At 38.7% G+C, this 20,144-nt stretch overlaps 1 protein-coding gene across 1 annotated transcript; it reads left to right on the forward strand.

Moving 5' to 3' along the window:
• On the forward strand, positions 1,422 to 17,540 carry LOC109835493 (probable CCR4-associated factor 1 homolog 9). The gene is made up of 3 exons (XM_020403468.1): positions 1,422 to 1,432; positions 3,836 to 4,136; positions 16,634 to 17,540. Exons 1-3 carry the CDS (start codon positions 1,422 to 1,424, stop codon positions 17,318 to 17,320), a joined length of 999 nt encoding a protein of 332 aa, XP_020259057.1. The 3' UTR covers positions 17,321 to 17,540.

A 20,144-nucleotide genomic window follows, 5' to 3' on the forward strand; every position in this document is an offset into this window, starting at 1 on the left:
TATGTTTTCTCGTTTTACTAATATCATCAATGAATTACATGGTCTAGATAAGCAACTATCCATTCAAGAGATGAACTACAAGATACTTCGCTCCTTGACTCCGACATGGGAGCCCAAGGCTACGGCCATTGAGGAAGCTCATGACCTCACTACCTTAGCTCTTGATAGCCTCATCGGAAAGCTCAAAGTGCATGAGAAGAAGCTCAAGGGGAAGGAAAAGGAGGAAGTGTCATCACGCGAAGTTGAGGAGCCGTCACCAAAATTGAAGACCATAGCTCTCAAGGGAGCTAGTGACAACTCATCTTCGTCGTCGGAGAGTGAAGTTGATTTTTCTAGAGAAGTGGCTCATCTCTCTAGAAGAATCTCTAGACTTATCAAAATGAACAAAAAATTTAATCCCCGATCTAACAACAAGTTTTCATCTCGTGTAGGAAAATGCTTTGAATGCAACGAACCGGGTCACATACATCAAACTCCAAACGACAGATGTATATGGTATGTTGGCCATGAACTCATGCTCTTTAGTAATCTCTGGTGCTTGGGTCTTCAATAGCTTGAAATGGCAAGCAAACGACGAGCCCACCGGTTTAGCTTTCTTCATGCCAAACTTTTTAAGAATCTTCTTAATATAGGCCTTCTGAGACAACCTCGACCTACGTGATGATCTGTCTCTGATGATTCTCATCCTAAGAATCTAGTTTGCTGGACCTAGATCCTTCATCTCAAAGCACTCGGAGAGACGCCTCTTGAGTTCTTTAATGCAGGCCAAGTCGGATCCTGCAATTAACATGTCATCAACATAAATTAAGAGTATCACATAGGATTCGCCACACCTCTTGATGAAGTAGCAGTGGTCTGTGTCGCATTTAAAAAAAATTGTTCTCCTCCATAAAGTTCTCGAACTTGATATACCGATGTCGTGGAGCTTGCTTCAGGCCATACAAGCTCTTGCGTAGGCAACATATGAGGCCTTCCTTATCTCGTTCCTCGAAGCCCACTGGTTGATGCATATAGATCTTTTCCTCCAAATATCCATGAAGGAATGTCATCTTCACATCCATCTGCTCTAGATGGAGATCTCGAACTGCCAGAATGCTCAGCACAATTCAGATCGTGGTCAACTTGACGATGGGAGTGAAAATGTCAAAATAGTCTATCCCTGCTTTCTGCCCATACCCTTCACTATAAACATCACCTTATAGCATCTCCGTCTATTGGCTTCATCTTTGACCCGATAAATCCACCGATTGTGAAGAGTCTTTCGTCCTCTTGGAAGCTTTATGAGCTCCCAAGTCTCATTCTTCGTCAAGAATTTTATTTCTTCCTCCATGGCAGACTCCCACTCGTCCTAAGCTTTGTCCGTCTGTTGTACCTCCTCATATCTCTTTGGCTCACCACTGTTAGTCAGGAGAAGATAATTCATGGTGGAAAGGTACCTCTCTGGCACCCTCGGATTTCTTGATGCTTTGTGAACTACGATTGGCAGCTCTAGTGAATCATGTTGCTATGCATCCGACATGTTCTCTTAGTCTTCATCTTCTATGCTGACTGGTATCTCACTGTCATCCTCACTATCTTTAATATCTGGGAAAATAGAGGGAGATAACTGACTCCCACTCACCTCTTTGGTCTTGTTCACTGCATCATCATGGAACACGACGTCACGACTACACACCACCTTGCGTGCATCGTGTTCCCAGAAACAGTACCCATACTCATCTCCTCCATTGCTGATGAAATAGAGCTTCTTTGACTTTGGAGAAGTGGTGGCGCAATTCGATGTTCATCTCACTGGAATAACCGTCGAAACTCTCATGGTAGAGTTTGATCAAGCCAAGTTTGAGGAGGCTATCTCCTCCGGATCCCTTAGCCCTAAGGCTATGCGTAAGATCCACAAAGTTTCTAAAGAGACTAAAGCTCCAGTTGTGACCGACTCATCAAAGGGCTGTCTCCCCTAGGGGTAACACTATTCATACAGTCCCCTCTCTGAAGGAGAAGACTTAGCTTCGGCACAACTCCAAGAAAGTCGATCCTCCAACCAACGCGTGCTTCGTGTTTGTGAGCCTAAACGCGACCATGAGCTTCGTGTTTAGACATAAATTAATTGTGCGTATATAAATTGTGATTTTTGTGGGCTACATAACCTACGATATTTGTAAATTTTTGTTCTTTTGGAATGAATATAAATATATAAATTAATTGTGTGCCTAATTATATACTTTCATGGGCTGTAAATTTTTTTGTTTTGAATTATTGTAAATTAGTTGTATGTAAATAAAAATTTTCGATTTCCATGGGCTATAACCATAATTTTTGTTAATTTTTTTCCTTTTAAAAGAATGTTAATTAATTGAGTTTATATTAAAATTCGTTGCTAGTCAGGTATTAAATTAATACCTGACTAAAAGTGGGTATTAACCCCCTTCTTTTAATTATTGTAAATTTTTTTTGTTTTGAATATAAAGTGGATCCTGAAATTTGAGCTATCGGAGATGTGAACGTGGGGGCGTGGGGACAACACCCACTTTCAGCAGCAAGACGCGGTTTTCATTTCCGCGTATGACAAAAAAAAGGATTTCTTTTGTCATATCAACCCCAAGTCTTTGTTAATTTTATATTAAACCGTTAAATCTTTAATTTCTATATAAGACCCGTAAATCTTAATAATTGCCTGAAGATGTCTTATTTAAAATAACTTGATAGGTTTTCCAGAGGAAAAGAAAAGGCTAACTTTGGGTGATTATCAAATAATCCCCAACAACTTTAAAAATATAAGACGGAATTTTTAAGTTTAGATGTTATAAGGAAACCCTTTTAACTTCAATATATTTTCATAAACCGCCCTCGAAACATGAATCTTAATTTTCACTTGCAAAAATATTTCGAGGTGTAATCTTACTAACCCATGTGAAAATTCTAATTAATGATATTTAGGGAGTTTCCTTACATACACTTATTGGGGGGTTTCTAACAACCCCTCTAAACTTAAGGGGGTTCTTTTGATATTTTTAAAGTTATGAAGTGTTATTTGATCACGATCCAGGGTTAAAAAACTGGGGTTTTCTCTTATTTTGGCAATAGTCAATCTGAAGTGAACTCGCTTCCAAAAATTAAACGAAACGTATTTTGTCATATTAGACCCCCAGATCCTTGTTGATTTATATCCAGCCCTTAATCTTTAATTTCCGAATTGGACCCATATTGAAATCTTCGTCTTGGCTTGAAGTAGGGGTCCTATATATTGACAACAACTTAATAGTTTGTTGGTGTCAATCCAAAAAGCCGGGTGGAATTTATAAATAATAAGTATCTAGGGGCCCAATATAGGATTAAGAAGATATGGGGTCTAAGATGACAAAAACCCAATATAGGCCCCAGTTCTAGTGAGAAAAATCAATTCCTTTCCTTAACCTATCAGGATTCGAGTTGGCAAATTAACAAATAGGAAACGCTGCAATTGAAGATTTTAAACCCGATCTGATTAGGACTAAGTTTAACGGCCACTAATTAAATTTCTGGTGAAAATCCTTATCCTAATCCGTCTCCAACTCGTATTACAAACGGAAACTACCGACATATATCCAAATTAAGCCTCCCTCCCTCGCTCCCTCTCTCCCTCTCTCTATATATATATACATGTTTGTATGACACTGACGCAAAGCTCTAAAGCGCATTAATTCTAACAGAGAGACGGAAACCAATTGATAGAGAAGAAAGAGAGAGAGAGAGAGAGCTGAGAGAAGAGAGGGAGGGTTAAATATCATTCACGCGCGCAACATCGCGGCCATGGTTTCGGAACGAGTTCGAGATGTTTGGGGCCACAATCTGCATCAAGAACTGGGCTTCATATCGGAGCTCTGCAAGAAGTCGTGCAACTTCGTCTTCCTCGATGCCGAGTTCCCGGGCTTCCTCCAGTCGCCTCCCCGCGGGAAGAGGAAATCTACAGCGCTCTCAAGTACAACGTCGACAGGATGAAGCTGATACAGCTGGGAATCACCCTGACTAACGAAGAGAGCTACGCCTCCTGGCAGTTCAACATGAAGGACTTCGATCCTCGGGTCGATGATTGCTCGGAAGCCTCGATAGAGTTTCTGAAAAAGAGCGGGATTGACTTCGGCAAGAATCTCAGGGACGGGGTCAGCGCGGACGTTCTCTCGAAGGGGCTGGTGGAGAACTCGCTGCTTAGGGGAGGCGAAGGGCTGAAGTGGATCACTTTCCACGGCATGTACGACCTCGCGTACCTGATCAAGATCGTCTACGGTCAGACGCCTCTGCCGGACACGCTGGCGGGTTTCTTGAGATTGGTGAGAAAACTATTCGGTACGAGGGTCTACGACCTCAAACATATGACGAAGGAGTACGACGCGTCTCTCTCTGAGGTGGGCCTGGTTAAGCTTTCGAGGGTGCTGGAGATCGAGTGGACGGGGAGCTCGCATCTGGCAGGGCATGACAGCCTGCTCCTCGGCTGTATGCTTATCGTGGCGTCTTTCCGCCAGGCTGTGGTCCTGTTCCTGGGCCGCCGTTTGCCTACCGTGGTGGCTTTCCCGCGGGATACCATCCGATTCCGAGTCCCTACGGCTACTGGGCCGCTCCGCCACAGCCTTCTCCCTTCGTCTCAGTGTAAATACCAGTTTGCTTCCGCATTGGCTGTCAACAGGGGAAACATGCGGGGATACTCTATGGATTCGAAGAACACGGGAAAAGGGAGTCGGGGAACATCGTGATGCTCTTCAATCCTGTAGCTCTGGCTAGCATCGCTTTGAGCCGTCAGAGTTGTGCGCCTCTAGCGCCCTTTCGTCGTGCTCCTCGGCTGTATGCTTATCGTGGCGTCTTTCCGCCAGGCTGTGGTCCTGTTCCTGGGCCGCCGTTTGCCTACCGTGGTGGCTTTCCCGCGGGATACCATCCGATTCCGAGTCCCTACGGCTACTGGGCCGCTCCGCCACAGCCTTCTCCCTTCGTCTCAGTGTAAATACCAGTTTGCTTCCGCATTGGCTGTCAACGTGTACATGCGTTTGTGATACATACCAGTTTGTGAAGAGTTTCTTGATGCTGTGAACAGTGGATGGATACGCGTATTGTTTTTATTTCATGTTGGCGTCTGTTTAATTAGCTGTGGATTTTAGACTAGCATAACCCTTAATTTTCATGTTGACGTCTCATGTTGGTATCTTTTTAGTTGCATGTATTGGCTTCTGATCAAGGTTGTTTTAATTACCAAAGGTTTAATTAAAAGAGAGCAGAGATTTGTTCGAAGCAGTCCAAGCTATCAGGAGATCAATCAGAATAGCTAGCAAATAATATTGTAGTGTCTCTGTTGTTCGATCGGATAGTTCTTTTAGCCTATATATCCTGAAATTTTGATCAACATCATTAATTTCCTTTTAATTTTGTTGTTTTCTCCTTATCATTTGGGTTTTTATAATTATTATTTCCTCTAGATTTACGGGGCACCTCGTTGTTGGCAATTTTATTGCGTCTGTTGGGGAAAAAAACAATTTTTTTCTAAAAGGACCGAGCAGGAGCATGATGCGAGGGTGAGATATCTGCTTTGTGTTCAATTGAATAGAAGCTTGCAGCATGCAAGCGTTGGGATGAAAAAGCATAACTTTCAAATTTCGCTATTTTAATCCCAGTCTTAGGCAACTGTCGATTTGGTTAGGTACTGGACCAAGAAGCACTAAATGTTCATAATGAGAAACAGTTTTTTCTTCCTTTTTATTTCCCTATGAAACTATTCAGCATTGGCATGTTTATTCTCACTAGTACAAAACAAAACAGTCCAAAAGGTTATTAGAACCGTTTGGACAAGTGAAAATAGCCCAAACGGTTGAAACCGTTTGAGATAACAAAACCCAAACGGTTGGAACCGTTTGGACTGTTAGGAGATCCCAAACGCAATCGGCAAATGGTTTAAACCGTTTGGGATGTTTAGCAACAATCCGAAGCGCTCGGCGGCCTTGACGACAAAGAGGTCGTCCGCAACTATTGCAACAACACTGGCTTCCAGCGCTGGCGCAAGATCTACGGTGTCCTTCAGAATCCCTCCCTTTTCATCTATATAATTTATTACCAGCAACAGATTTTCTAATACATGTATGGTGTCCTTCAGAATCCCTCCCTCTCGCAACAATATTGCTAAATTTATCAATGGTCCCCTACGTATCCTACGATAATCAACACAATTTGAGCTTGATCCGCCCAATATCCTACTCATGTGGATGTTCCTGTGTAAATCTCTAATGACAGATGGTCCTCGAGGTATGGAGGTTTTCTTCGAAGCATAAAATTCTTGGACAATGACGAACAGTAAATGGAGTAAAGTCTTAGTAGCACCTGAAAACATGCGCAATACAATCTCCTCTCCCATTGAACTCATCTAATTTCATAGAAAATGTGTAGTACTTATTTGCTTACACACTCGGTTAAAATCTGATACATGCATATGCAAATTTTAGAAATACTTCAACATAGAAATTTTATAAAATAAAATTTTAAATATCATATGTGAGAATTTCCACATATTTATACACATTTGAGTAACCAGTTTCATGCATATAAAAATTCCATACAACTTCTGTAGATATAATAAAATTTATGTATGGAAATTTTACAGCTTATACAATTTTGAGAAATAAAAGTTGTCTGCATATGAAAACTTCTACATCTTCTCTTGATTGATTTTTTATAAATATTAATATTAGTATTTAATTGTGAATTATTATAAAACATTCAGTATTCAAGGATTTTAAATGGAATATCATCGAGAAACATGAAAATTTAAAAAACATCGAGAAGAGCATATCCAGCATCATACGCAGGAAATTTATGAAGAAGATGTCTTCATAAATGTATGTGTGCAAATATGAAATCAAGTTTATACTTACATGCATGTCCTTAATTTTTTTCATCTTTTCTTAATTTTTTTCATCTTTTCCTCCTTATCATAGCCCTCGGGGGGTGTATATGCTCTTCTAGCAAGAAGAGTTGACGGCATAGTCAAGGCGTCCTGTGAATAATCAAATTTCAAGTTATTTCTAATAAAATGTGAAACTTGTAACATGAGTTGAGTTTTAATATTTTGATCTAACCGGATTTTCACACATATATTTATACTCGATCTGAGCGTAGTGAGTAGCTCCCAGAAAGTGATCATATAACTTTGCAACGTGATTAGCCGATGCTATCAAACATTTATCCTTCAAAATAAAGTAATTTTTCACTATATGCGGTGGTAATATAATGAATTAAAAATAACTCACCTTCTTCTCACCCTCCCACTCGATAATAAGAGTCATCCAATTATAAGGGGAAATCCTCTTATCAAGCTGATGAATCAACTTCCAATCAATGGTTATATCCGTAAAGTATTGACTTTTAAGTCTACTCCTCCACCCCCGAAGCATCTTGCTATCTCTACTCATTATGTTATTGCGGTTTTGCTACAAAACTCTGAAAGTTCCTAGGGGGGGTTGTATAGTTTAACCTATTTTAAATTAGTCTATGTTTGCAATATATTCACATATCCTCCAAATGGATATATTTGAGACAAGACATGACATATTCATACTTAATGAGATATCCTTGTTACTTTTAATCTAGGATGAATGCTCTGCCATCATAGTAGTTATATAGCAACCAATAAATTTCACAGATTCCATTCTCTCTAACAGGGAACTATACTCAGTTTAACTTGTATTAGAATTTATAACTTTTCAGAAATTACTTGTCGATCACTGGATGAGACAACTAAGAAAGTATGAAGAACCGATACAGGAGCAAAGATAAAGTTGTACCAAGTGTTATAGTCTTCTTGCTGACATTCTATAGTTGATAACATTATATTAGAGGAAAAGGATTCAAGCTTTACTTTCTTGCTGACATTCTTGAAACTAGCCCTGCTGATGAGGGAGAATGCTAGGTGGAAGACATCAGCTCCTCTGTAGCTAAGAGGCCTGAGCCTATTGTAGTCTTCTTGACCTGCACAAACTCGAATGAAATGATATATTCATCTAATTTTCAAATCAAGCCCCTTATTATTTTCCTGGTAAATGATATCAATGTGGTATTTTGCCTCCAAATGCAATTACGAAAAAAATTTTGGCAGACAAATTATACTAAAAGAGATCACCAAAGTGATATTTGTGTCTTTACCAAGATTCACGATTAACCCATCAACAACCACATTTGCGCTAAAAGTTAGTATCTTTTTTCATTAAATATAGATAGAATATTTAAGAAAAAAATTTGTAGTGTTTCTATATAAACTATACAACAATCTAACAATAGTACTGAAATAAAATGACAACAACCTTAGTCTCACAAAGAAAATCAGGCTTTTAATTATTCCTTAGATTTTGGGGAAACAAATTGCATCTTTCTGTTTTATTATCTCATCTCCCTGCCTCTCTTTTTCATCAACATCACAAAATCATGAAAGAACCCAAAGAAAAATTCTCACCAAAAACCAACCTTAAATCTGAAGTTGTTCTTTAAAATCTGATATATTTTAAAAGGAAAACTCACTGGTCAATTGCAAAATGTAAACTTGTAAACTTTATGTCACAAATTAACTAATCGAGAAAAGCTTATGATCAAAAAAAAAGTTAAAAACACAATATTTAAGAGTGTAATAGAAAGTAAAAATTAACAAATTGCACGTTTCTTTTAGCTGTCAAAAGAGAGAGGGAGAGAAACCTTAGTCTCACAAAGAAAATGGGCTCGTCGGTGGTGAAGACGAAGGTGCCAGAGGGAGCGGTCATGGGGACAGTCGCTGAGGGGATGGAAACGAGGATGGTGATGAAGAGGAAGGTGCCAGAGGGAGCGGTCATGGGGACAGTCGCTGAGGGGATGGAAACGAGGATGGTGATGAAGAGGATGGAGACGACGATGATGAGGGGTCTGAGGGTATGAAGACGACGGCGATGATGAAGAGGAGGTGGTTCTTGGGAGTTTGAGATGAGGGGTTTCAGAGATTGGGGTTAGGGATTTTAGAGGGGGAGAGATTTTTGAATTTGGAAGAAATTTTTGGGGGGAAGCAGGTTAAAGAAGAGAACGGAGAAAGACGGTTTTAGAGATATATTTAGGGGGTGTTTGTTTTATTTTTTTGGGATATCGTGTGGATTTTAAGTTTTGGGATGTAAAAAGAGTTTTTTTGGGTTTTAGAATTCCAAAAAACTTATTTGTTTCAAAATAAGTTTTAGGATATTAAATACCCAAATAATAAAAAAATAATATATTTAAGGATTTGCAAAATCCTCTTTTTCATGTGGGATGTGAGGTGGATTTCAAAAGCTTTATAAAAATTACGGATTTTAAATTCCAAAAAGTAATAAAAAAAGTTCTTATATTCACCATTTATTATCTATGGTAGTCCTAAAACTTGTTTGCTACAACTATGGATTTCAAATTCTAAAATTTGTAATGCTATAATTTGAGTTTGAAACAAACAAAATATTACAAATTATAGTATCCTAAATCCTAAAATATTGTTGAAACAACCAAAGTTTTATGGAAATTTTCTTTTAGTTCTGGGAAAATAAAATAAACTAATAAAAAGTCATAAAGATATATAAAAACACTAACAAATCTTTAATATTTCAAAATTAGTCACTCAAATCATGGAAATTTCTATTACATCCCCCAAATCCATTAAAAACTTCTTTTTTCTCCAACATATATCATCTTTGCTCTAACTATTATTCCCAGTATCTCTTAACTTTTAATTATAAAAATCCAACCTATTTGGACCTATAGTTGTCCCATGACAACGTGGAAACCCAAATCCAACCAATTTCTCCAATATATATCATATTCTTAATTAATTAAAAAGGGCTATGATAAGTTTTGGTATATCATTAGAGATATCAATATGGTTACATGTGCGTAAACGTATAACTAAAAATGATCTCCTCGATATCTCACCATTTTCTCATTATTTTCACTTTTCGCATCATTTTCTCTAAACTAATCAAAGTCGAAGCTAAAAACTCACGAATACTTATCGATATCAAAGTATATCTATTTCACTAAAGAATTTAATTTTCAAGTGTTATTAAAATTCATAAATAAGAATTATTCCGATATACTATATATATAATGTGTATATATTTAAATCAAAATTTAATTAGAAAATAGATTTTAAGATTATGTGAGTCTTAAAATCGATATATAAAACTTAAGTAAGTGGTTAAAACACTACATCATATATGTAAAATATAAATAATAACTTGTGGTCAATTTTAAATGAATATTTAATAGACAAACGAATCAAATATACATCTGGTCAAATTCTAATCGTTAGCAAACTTGAATACAAAAAATAAATTTTAAAAATAAAAAATAAATTTTAAAAATAAAAAATAAATTTCAAAAATAAAAAATAAAATTTAAAAATAAACAACAAATATTAAAAATAAAAAATAAATTTTAAAACTAACATAGAATCTGCTAGCATAGAGAATAGTAAAGCTCATCGAATCTGCTAGCATAAAGAGTAAAAAAAAAAAAATTAAAAGTAACATAAAACTCCTAATTCATTGAAAAGAGCTATGATAAGTTCTGGTATATCATTAGCAAAATCAATATAGTTTCATGTTCGTAACGCTTATAACTAAAAATGATATCTTCATTGGTCTCTCACCATTTTCTCATCATTTTTATTTTTCTCATCATTTTCTCTAAACTAATCAAAGATGAAGCCAAAAACTCACAAATATGACATCATATGTGCAATAATACAATCTCTAAACTAATCAAAGATGAAGCCAAAAACTCACAAATATGACATCATATGTGCAATAATACAAATAGCATGTGGTAAATTTTAAACGAATATTTAATAAACAAACGAATCAAATATACATCTGGTCAAATTCTAATCGTTAGCAAACTTGAATTTGTTAAATGAACTACAGAATCGAATATGACTGAATATATTTGAACAATTATTGAACTATTTGTTAATTATTTGGTTCATTTACATTCTAGATGTGTTAACAATTTATATAATTTGGTGGACTACATTTAAAATATTATAGATTTGAGGGACTGTAGGCTGTCTAAAAATCATAATAGATAGCTGATCCCCCATCAAACACCGATGATGGATGTTACAATCTGACGACTTCTAGAATGTTACAATTTAAAGATTTTCACGTAGATCGATGAAGGTTACAATCTGACGACCTTCACGACAACCGATGATAGCTCTAATCAACAACATTCACAATCAACATTAGGAGTTATAATTTAACGATTCTTATATTTTCAAGGAGCCAAGATGAAAAGATTACAAGATGGTGATCTTTGCAACGCTCTAGCAAAAGAGACTACAAATCGATAGTCTCTTCAAATTCAGACGCGGAGCTCACCTATGTGTCCCAAATTCAAAACGCATAGCTCGTGGCTGTGCTCCAAACTCTCAGAACAAAATGCGGAGGTCCTCTCCGTGTGTCAACACCAAAACACGGAGGTCCTCCCCGTGTGTCAGCAACAAAACGCTAGAGTCGGACCTGCGTTGCAACACCAAAACGCAGAGGTCCTCCCCGCATGTCGGCATGAAAACGTCGGAGTCGGACCTGCGTTGCAACATCAAAAGGCGAGGGTCAGACCTGCATTTTTTGTGTCTGACTGGTTCAAACAGAACCTATATGGTTTTAAAACTGTATCTCTACTTAATGGGGTCGGTTACACCCTATTATGGAGATATTTTAGGGGGGGAGTGCACCCCTTAAACTCTTGAACAGTTTCAAAACTATTTCCCACGATTTAGGGGCGATTACACCCCACTTAGGAATGATTTAAGGGGCGGTTACATCCCCTTAATCCCCTATAAATAAGAAGAAACTCAACTGAGTTAAAGGTTGGAACTTCTTGGCTCAGATTGACGCTTCGGCTTGGCAGCAACAAGAGAGATCCTTGGGCGAGCTTTTGAGGAGATCAGCATCATCCTCCAAAGAAGATCATCTTCAACTTCGACAACAGAGAGCCTTCATCCTTGGCTTATCATCGACCTTTGGTTAAATCAACTCTTACATAGAGTTTCAAACTCGTTCAGAGTTATCAACTCATCAAGAGTTTCAAACTTGCCACACAAGTTCTTCATAGCGTCAAATCGTGAGGAGAAGACATCGTTCTAGTGAAAGAGTTTCAAACTTGCCACACAAGTTCTTCATAGCGTCAAATCGTGAGGAGAAGACATCGTTCTAGTGAATCAAGATGTTCGGATCATCAACGGTTCTTCATAGCGTCAAATCGTGAGGAGAAGACATCGTTCTAGTGAATCAAGATGTTCGGATCATCAACGGAGAGCAAATTCGATGCAAGCATTCGAAGGAGGCACTCCATTGTCACCATGAAGAACCTAGAATTAAACAAAGGGGAGAATCTAAATCATTCTCTTCTCTTTTGTAATCAGGAAATCCAATTCGAAGGAGGCACTCCATTGCCACCATGAAGAACCTAGAATTAAACAAAGGGGAGAATCTTATTGGTGACGGATCTAACCTGTCGCTAATACTTATTGTTGACAGATCGAATCCGTCGCCAATAAGTATTGGCGACGGAACATTAGTGACGGATCAAATCCATCACTAATACTTCTCGGCGACGGATTCGAATCCGTCGCCAGTACTTATTGGTGATGGATTTGATCCTTCGCTAATGTTTTCCCATCACCGAAGGTTATGGGCGATGGAAAATCATTGGTGATGGATTGAAATACATCGCCAATACAAACATTGGCGACGGAAACTACCTTGTCACCAATGTTTTACCGCTAATGTTTGTATTGGCGACGGATTTCAAATCTGTCGCCAATACTCAGTTTTTTACTAGTGTGAGTCTATGTCCCCGACATAGTCTGCATCACAAAAAGCCCTCTAACTATAAATCCGCCCTGCCATACTCAAGATAACGGTCAGACGAGTATCTCAAGTAGTGTAGAAGCCACTTGACGGCACCCAATGGTGCTTCCCTAGATTGCTTATGAAGCGGCTCACAACTCCCACTCCTTGTGCAATATCTAGCCTCGTGCACACTATCACATACATCAAACTCCAAACAACAGATGTATATGGTATATTGGCCATGAACTCATGCTCTTTAATAATCTCTGGTGCTTGGGTCTTCAATAGATTGAAATGGCAAGCAAACGACGAGCCCACCGGTTTAGCTTTCTTCATACCAAACTTTTTAAGAATCTTCTCAATATAGGCCTTCTGAGACAACCTCGACCTACGTGCTGATCTGTCTCTGATGATCCTCATCCTAATAATCTGGTTTGCTGGACCTAGATCCTTCATCTCAAAGCACTCGGAGAGACGCCTCTTGAGTTCTTTAATGCAGGCCAAGTCGGATCCTGCAATTAACATGTCATCAACATAAATTAAGAGTATCACATAGGATTCGCCACACCTCTTGATGAAGTAGCAGTGGTCTGTGTCGCATTTAAAAAAAATTGTTCTCCTCCATAAAGTTCTCGAACTTGATGTACCGATGTCGTGGAGCTTGCTTCAGGCCATACAAGCTCTTGCGTAGGCAACATATGAGGCCTTCCTTATCTCGTTCCTCGAAGCCCACTGGTTGATGCATATAGATCTCTTCCTCCAAATATCCATGAAGGAATGTCATCTTCACATCCATCTGCTCTAGATGGAGATCTCGAACTGCCAGAATGCTCAGCACAATTCAGATCGTGGTCAACTTGACGATGGGAGCGAAAATGTCAAAATAGTCTATCCCTGCTTTCTGCCCATACCCTTCACTATAAACATCACCTTGTAGCATCTCCGTCTATTGGCTTCATCTTTGACCTGATAAATCCACCGATTGTGAAGAGTCTTTCGTCCTCTTGGAAGCTTTATGAGCTCCCAAGTCTCATTCTGATAAATCCACCGATTGTGAAGAGTCTTTCGTCCTCTTGGAAGCTTTATGAGCTCCCAAGTCTCATTCTTCGTCAAGAATTTTATTTCTTCCTCCATGGCAGACTCCCACTCGTCCTAAGCTTTGTCCGTCTGTTGTACCTCCTCATATCTCTTTGGCTCACCACTGTTAGTCAGGAGAAGATAATTCATGGTGGAAAGGTACCTCTCTGGCACCCTCGGATTTCTTGATGCTTTGTGAACTACGATTGGCAGCTCTAGTGAATCATGTTGCTATGCATCCGACATGTTCTCTTAGTCTTCATCTTCTATGCCGACTGGTATCTCACTGTCATCCTCACTATCTTTAATATCTGGGAAAATAGAGGGAGATAACTGACTCCCACTCACCTCTTTGGTCTTGTACACTGCATCATCATAGAACACGACGTCACGACTACACACCACCTTGCGTGCATCGTGTTCCCAGAAACAGTACCCATACTCATCTCCTCCATTGCTGATGAAAGAGAGCTTCTTTGACTTTGGAGAAGTGGTGGCGCAATTCGATGTTCATCTCACTGGAACAACCGTCGAAACTCTCGTGGTAGAGTTTGATCAAGCCAAGTTTGAGGAGGCTATCTCCTCCGGATCACTAAGCCCTAAGGCTATGCGTAAGATCCACAAAGTTTCTAAAGAAACTAAAGCTCCAGTTGTGGCCGACTCATCAAAGGGCTGTCTCCCCTGGGGGTAGCACTGTTCATACAGTCCCCTCTCTGAAGGAGAAGACTTAGCTTCGGCACAACTCCAAGAAAGTCGATCCTCCAACCAACGCGTGCTTCGTGTTTGTGAGCCTAAACGCGACCATGAGCTTCGTGTTTAGACATAAATTAATTGTGCGTATATAAATTGTGATTTTTGTGGGCTACATAACCTACGATATTTGTAAATTTTTGTTCTTTTGGAATGAATATAAATATATAAATTAATTGTGTGCCTAATTATATACTTTCATGGGCTGTAAATTTTTTTGTTTTGAATTATTGTAAATTAGTTGTATGTAAATAAAAATTTTCGATTTCCATGGGCTATAACCATAATTTTTGTTAATTTTTTTCCTTTTAAAAGAATGTTAATTAATTGAGTTTATATTAAAATTCGTTGCTAGTCAGGTATTAAATTAATACCTGACTAAAAGTGGGTATTAACCCCCTTCTTTTAATTATTATAAATTTTTTTGTTTTGAATATAAAGTGGATCCTAAAATTTGAGCTATCGGAGATGTGAACGTGGGGGCGTGGGGACAACACCCACTTTCAGCAGCAAGACGCGGTTTTCATTTCCGCGTATGACAAAAAAAAGGATTTCTTTTGTCATATCAACCCCAAGTCTTTGTTAATTTTATATTAAACCGTTAAATCTTTAATTTCTATATAAGACCCGTAAATCTTAATAATGGCCTGAAGAGGTCTTATTTAAAATAACTTGATAGGTTTTCCAGAGGAAAAGAAAAGGCTAACTTTGGGCGATTATCAAATAATCCCCAACAACTTTAAAAATATAAGACGGAATTTTTAAGTTTAGATGTTATAAGGAAACCCTTTTAACTTCAATATATTTTCATAAACCGCCCTCGAAACATGAATCTTAATTTTCACTTGCAAAAATATTTCGAGGTGTAATCTTACTAACCCATGTGAAAATTCTAATTAATGATATTTAGGGAGTTTCCTTACATACACTTATTGGGGGGTTTCTAACAACCCCTCTAAACTTAAGGGGGTTCTTTTGATATTTTTAAAGTTATGAAGTGTTATTTGATCACGATCCAGGGTTAAAAAACAGGGGCTTTCTCTTATTTTGGCAATAGTCAATCTGAAGTAAACTCGCTTCCAAAAATTAAACGAAACGTATTTTGTCATATTAGACCCCCAGATCCTTGTTGATTTATATCCAGCCCTTAATCTTTAATTTCCGAATTGGACCCATATTGAAATCTTCGTCTTGGTTTGAAGTAGGGGTCCTATATATTGACAACAACTTAATAGTTTGTTGGTGTCAATCCAAAAAGCCGGGTGGAATTTATAAATAATAAGTATCTAGGGGCCCAATATAGGATTAAGAAGATATGGGGTCTAAGATGACAAAAACCCAATATAGGCCCCAGTTCTAGTGAGAAAAATCAATTCCTTTCCTTAACCTATCAGGATTCGAGTTGGCAAATTAACAAATAGGAAACGCTGCAATTGAAGATTTTAAACCCGATCTGATTAGGACTAAGTTTAACGGCCACTAATTAAATTTCTGGTGAAAATCCTTATCCTAATCCGTCTCCAACTCGTATTACAAACGGAAACTACCGACATATATCCAAATTAAGCCTCCCTCCCTCGCTCCCTCTCTCCCTCTCTCTATATATATATACATGTTTGTATGACACTGACGCAAAGCTCTAAAGCGCATTAATTCTAACAGAGAGACGGAAACCAATTGATAGAGAAGAAAGAGAGAGAGAGAGAGAGCTGAGAGAAGAGAGGGAGGGTTAAATATCATTCACGCGCGCAACATCGCGGCCATGGTTTCGGAACGAGTTCGAGATGTTTGGGGCCACAATCTGCATCAAGAACTGGGCTTCATATCGGAGCTCTGCAAGAAGTCGTGCAACTTCGTCTTCCTCGATGCCGAGTTCCCGGGCTTCCTCCAGTCGCCTCCCCGCGGCTCTTCCGTTTCTGAAAAAGAGCGGGATTGACTTCGGCAAGAATCTCAGGGACGGGGTCAGCGCGGACGTTCTCTCGAAGGGGCTGGTGGAGAACTCGCTGCTTAGGGGAGGCGAAGGGCTGAAGTGGATCACTTTCCACGGCATGTACGACCTCGCGTACCTGATCAAGATCGTCTACGGTCAGACGCCTCTGCCGGACACGCTGGCGGGTTTCTTGAGATTGGTGAGAAAACTATTCGGTACGAGGGTCTACGACCTCAAACATATGGCGAAGGAGTACGACGCGTCTCTCTCTGAGGTGGGCCTGGTTAAGCTTTCGAGGGTGCTGGAGATCGAGTGGACGGGGAGCTCGCATCAGGCAGGGCATGACAGCCTGCTCACGGCAATGGCGTTCTGGAAGATGAAGAGGGAGTTTCCGGATTTTGACGAGGGGAAACATGCGGGGATACTCTATGGATTCGAAGAACACGGGAAAAGGGAGTCGGGGAACATCGTGATGCTCTTCAATCCTGTAGCTCTGGCTAGCATCGCTTTGAGCCGTCAGAGTTGTGCGCCTCTAGCGCCCTTTCGTCGTGCTCCTCGGCTGTATGCTTATCGTGGCGTCTTTCCGCCAGGCTGTGGTCCTGTTCCTGGGCCGCCGTTTGCCTACCGTGGTGGCTTTCCCGCGGGATACCATCCGATTCCGAGTCCCTACGGCTACTGGGCCGCTCCGCCACAGCCTTCTCCCTTCGTCTCAGTGTAAATACCAGTTTGCTTCCGCATTGGCTGTCAACGTGTACATGCGTTTGTGATACATACCAGTTTGTGAAGAGTTTCTTGATGCTGTGAACAGTGGATGGATACGCGTATTGTTTTTATTTCATGTTGGCGTCTGTTTAATTAGCTGTGGATTTTAGACTAGCATAACCCTTAATTTTCATGTTGACGTCTCATGTTGGTATCTTTTTAGTTGCATGTATTGGCTTCTGATAAAGGTTGTTTTAATTACCAAAGGTTTAATTAAAAGAGAGCAGAGATTTGTTCGAAGCAGTCCAAGCTATCAGGAGATCAATCAGAATAGCTAGCAAATAATATTGTAGTGTCTCTGTTGTTCGATCGGATAGTTCTTTTAGCCTATATATCCTGAAATTTTGATCAACATCATTAATTTCCTTTTAATTTTGTTGTTTTCTCCTTATCATTTGGGTTTTTATAATTATTGTTTCCTCTAGATTTAGGGGGCACCTCGTTGGTGGCAATTTTATTGCGTCTGTGTTCCATCGAATAGAAGCTTGCAGCATGCGTTGGGATGAAAAAACACAACTTTCAAATTTTGCTATTTTAATCTCAGTCTGAGGCAATTGTCGATTTGGTTAGGTACTGGACCGAGAAGCACTAAATGTTCACACTAGTAGAAAACGAGCTTTTACCTACGGAATTTCAGGAGCTTTTTTAATTTTTTTCAGGAAAAGAAAGTACACAAGAACACAAGTAAATACATATACACGCCATGTTTACATACCTAACCCGTCCAAACTGGACAGATCCAATAAATATTTATATATAAGCCCCCTCTCACATACGCGTACAAAAAAGTTATCGGACCGAACAAGATGGTCTCGTATCCGCCAACGATCCTGTACGCGTATGTGACAAGTAAATAAGTTTGGACTGTTAGGAGATCCCAAAAGCAATCAGCAAATGGTTTAAACCGTTTGGGATGTTTAGCAACAATCCGAAGCGCTCGGCGGCCTTGACGACAAAGAGGTCGTCCGCAACTATTGCAACAACACCGGCTTCCAGCGCTGGCGCAAGATCTACGGTGTCCTTCAGAATCCCTCCCTTTTCATCTATATAATTTATTACCAACAACAGATTTTCTAATACATGTATGGTGTCATTCAGAATCCCTCCCTCTCGCAACAATATTGCTAAATTTATCAATGGTCCCCTACGTATCCTACGATAATCAACACAATTTGAGCTTGATCCGCCCAATATCCTACTCATGTGGATGTTCCTGTGTAAATCTCTAATGACAGATGGTCCTCGAGGTATGGAGGTTTTCTTCGAAGCATAAAATTCTTGGACAATGACGAACAGTAAATGGAGTAAAGTCTTAGTAGCACCTGAAAACATGCGCAATACAATCTCCTCTCCCATTGAACTCATCTAATTTCATAGAAAATGTGTAGTACTTATTTGCTTACACACTCGGTTAAAATCTGATACATGCATATGCAAATTTTAGAAATACTTCAACATAGAAATTTTATAAAATAAAATTTTAAATATCATATGTGAGAATTTACACATACTTACACACATTTGAGTAACCAGTTCCATGCATATAAAAATTCCATACAACTTCTGTAGATATAATAAAATTTATGTATGGAAATTTTACAGCTTATACAATTTTGAGAAATAAAAGTTGTCTGCATATGAAAACTTCTACATCTTCTCTTGATTGATTTTTTATAAATATTAATATTAGTATTTAATTGTGAATTATTATAAAACATTCAGTATTCAAGGATTTTAAATGGAATATCATCGAGAAACATGAAAATTTAAAAAACATCGAGAAGAGCATATCCAGCATCATACGCAGGAAATTTATGAAGAAGATGTCTTCATAAATGTATGTGTGCAAATATGAAATCAAGTTTATACCTACATGCATGTCCTTAATTTTTTTCATCTTTTCTTAATTTTTTCATCTTTTCCTCCTTATCATAGCCCTCGGGGGTTGTATATGCTCTTCTAGCAAGAAGAGTTGACGGCATAGTCAAGGCGTCCTGTGAATAATCAAATTTCAAGTTATTTCTAATAAAATATGAAACTTGTAACATGAGTTGAGTTTTAATATTTTGATCTAACCGGATTTTCACACATATATTTATACTCGATCTGAGCGTAGTGAGTAGCTCCCAGAAAGTGATCATATAGCTTTGCAACGTGATTAGCCGATGCTATCAAACATTTATCCTTCAAAATAAAGTAATTTTTCACTATATGCGGTGGTAATATAATGAATTAAAAATAACTCACCTTCTTCTCACCCTCCCACTCGATAATAAGAGTCATCCAATTATAAGGAGAAACCCTCTTATCAAGCTGATGAATCCACTTCCAATCAATGGTTATATCCGTAAAGTATTGACTCTTAAGTCTACTCCTCCACCCCCGAAGTATCTTGCTATCTCTACTCATTATGTTATTGCGGTTTTGCTACAAAACTCTGAAAGTTCCTAGGGGGGGGGGTTGTATAGTTTAACCTATTTTAAATTAGTCTATGTTTGCAATATATTCACATATCCTCCAAATGGATATATTTGAGACAAGACATGACATATTCATACTTAAAAGAGATATCCTTGTTACTTTTAATCTAGGATGAATGCTCTGCCATCATAGTAGTTATATGGCAACCAATAAATTTCACAGATTCCATTCTCTCTAACAGGGAACAATACTCAGTTTAACTTGAATTAGAATTTATAACTTTTCAGAAATTACTTGTCGATCACTGGATGAGACAACTAAGAAAGTATGAAGAACCGATACAGGAGCAAAGATAAAGT

The sequence above is a fragment of the Asparagus officinalis genome, chromosome 3, assembly GCF_001876935.1.
Source record: "Asparagus officinalis chromosome 3, Aspof.V1, whole genome shotgun sequence".
NCBI classification, from domain to species: domain Eukaryota; kingdom Viridiplantae; phylum Streptophyta; class Magnoliopsida; order Asparagales; family Asparagaceae; genus Asparagus; species Asparagus officinalis.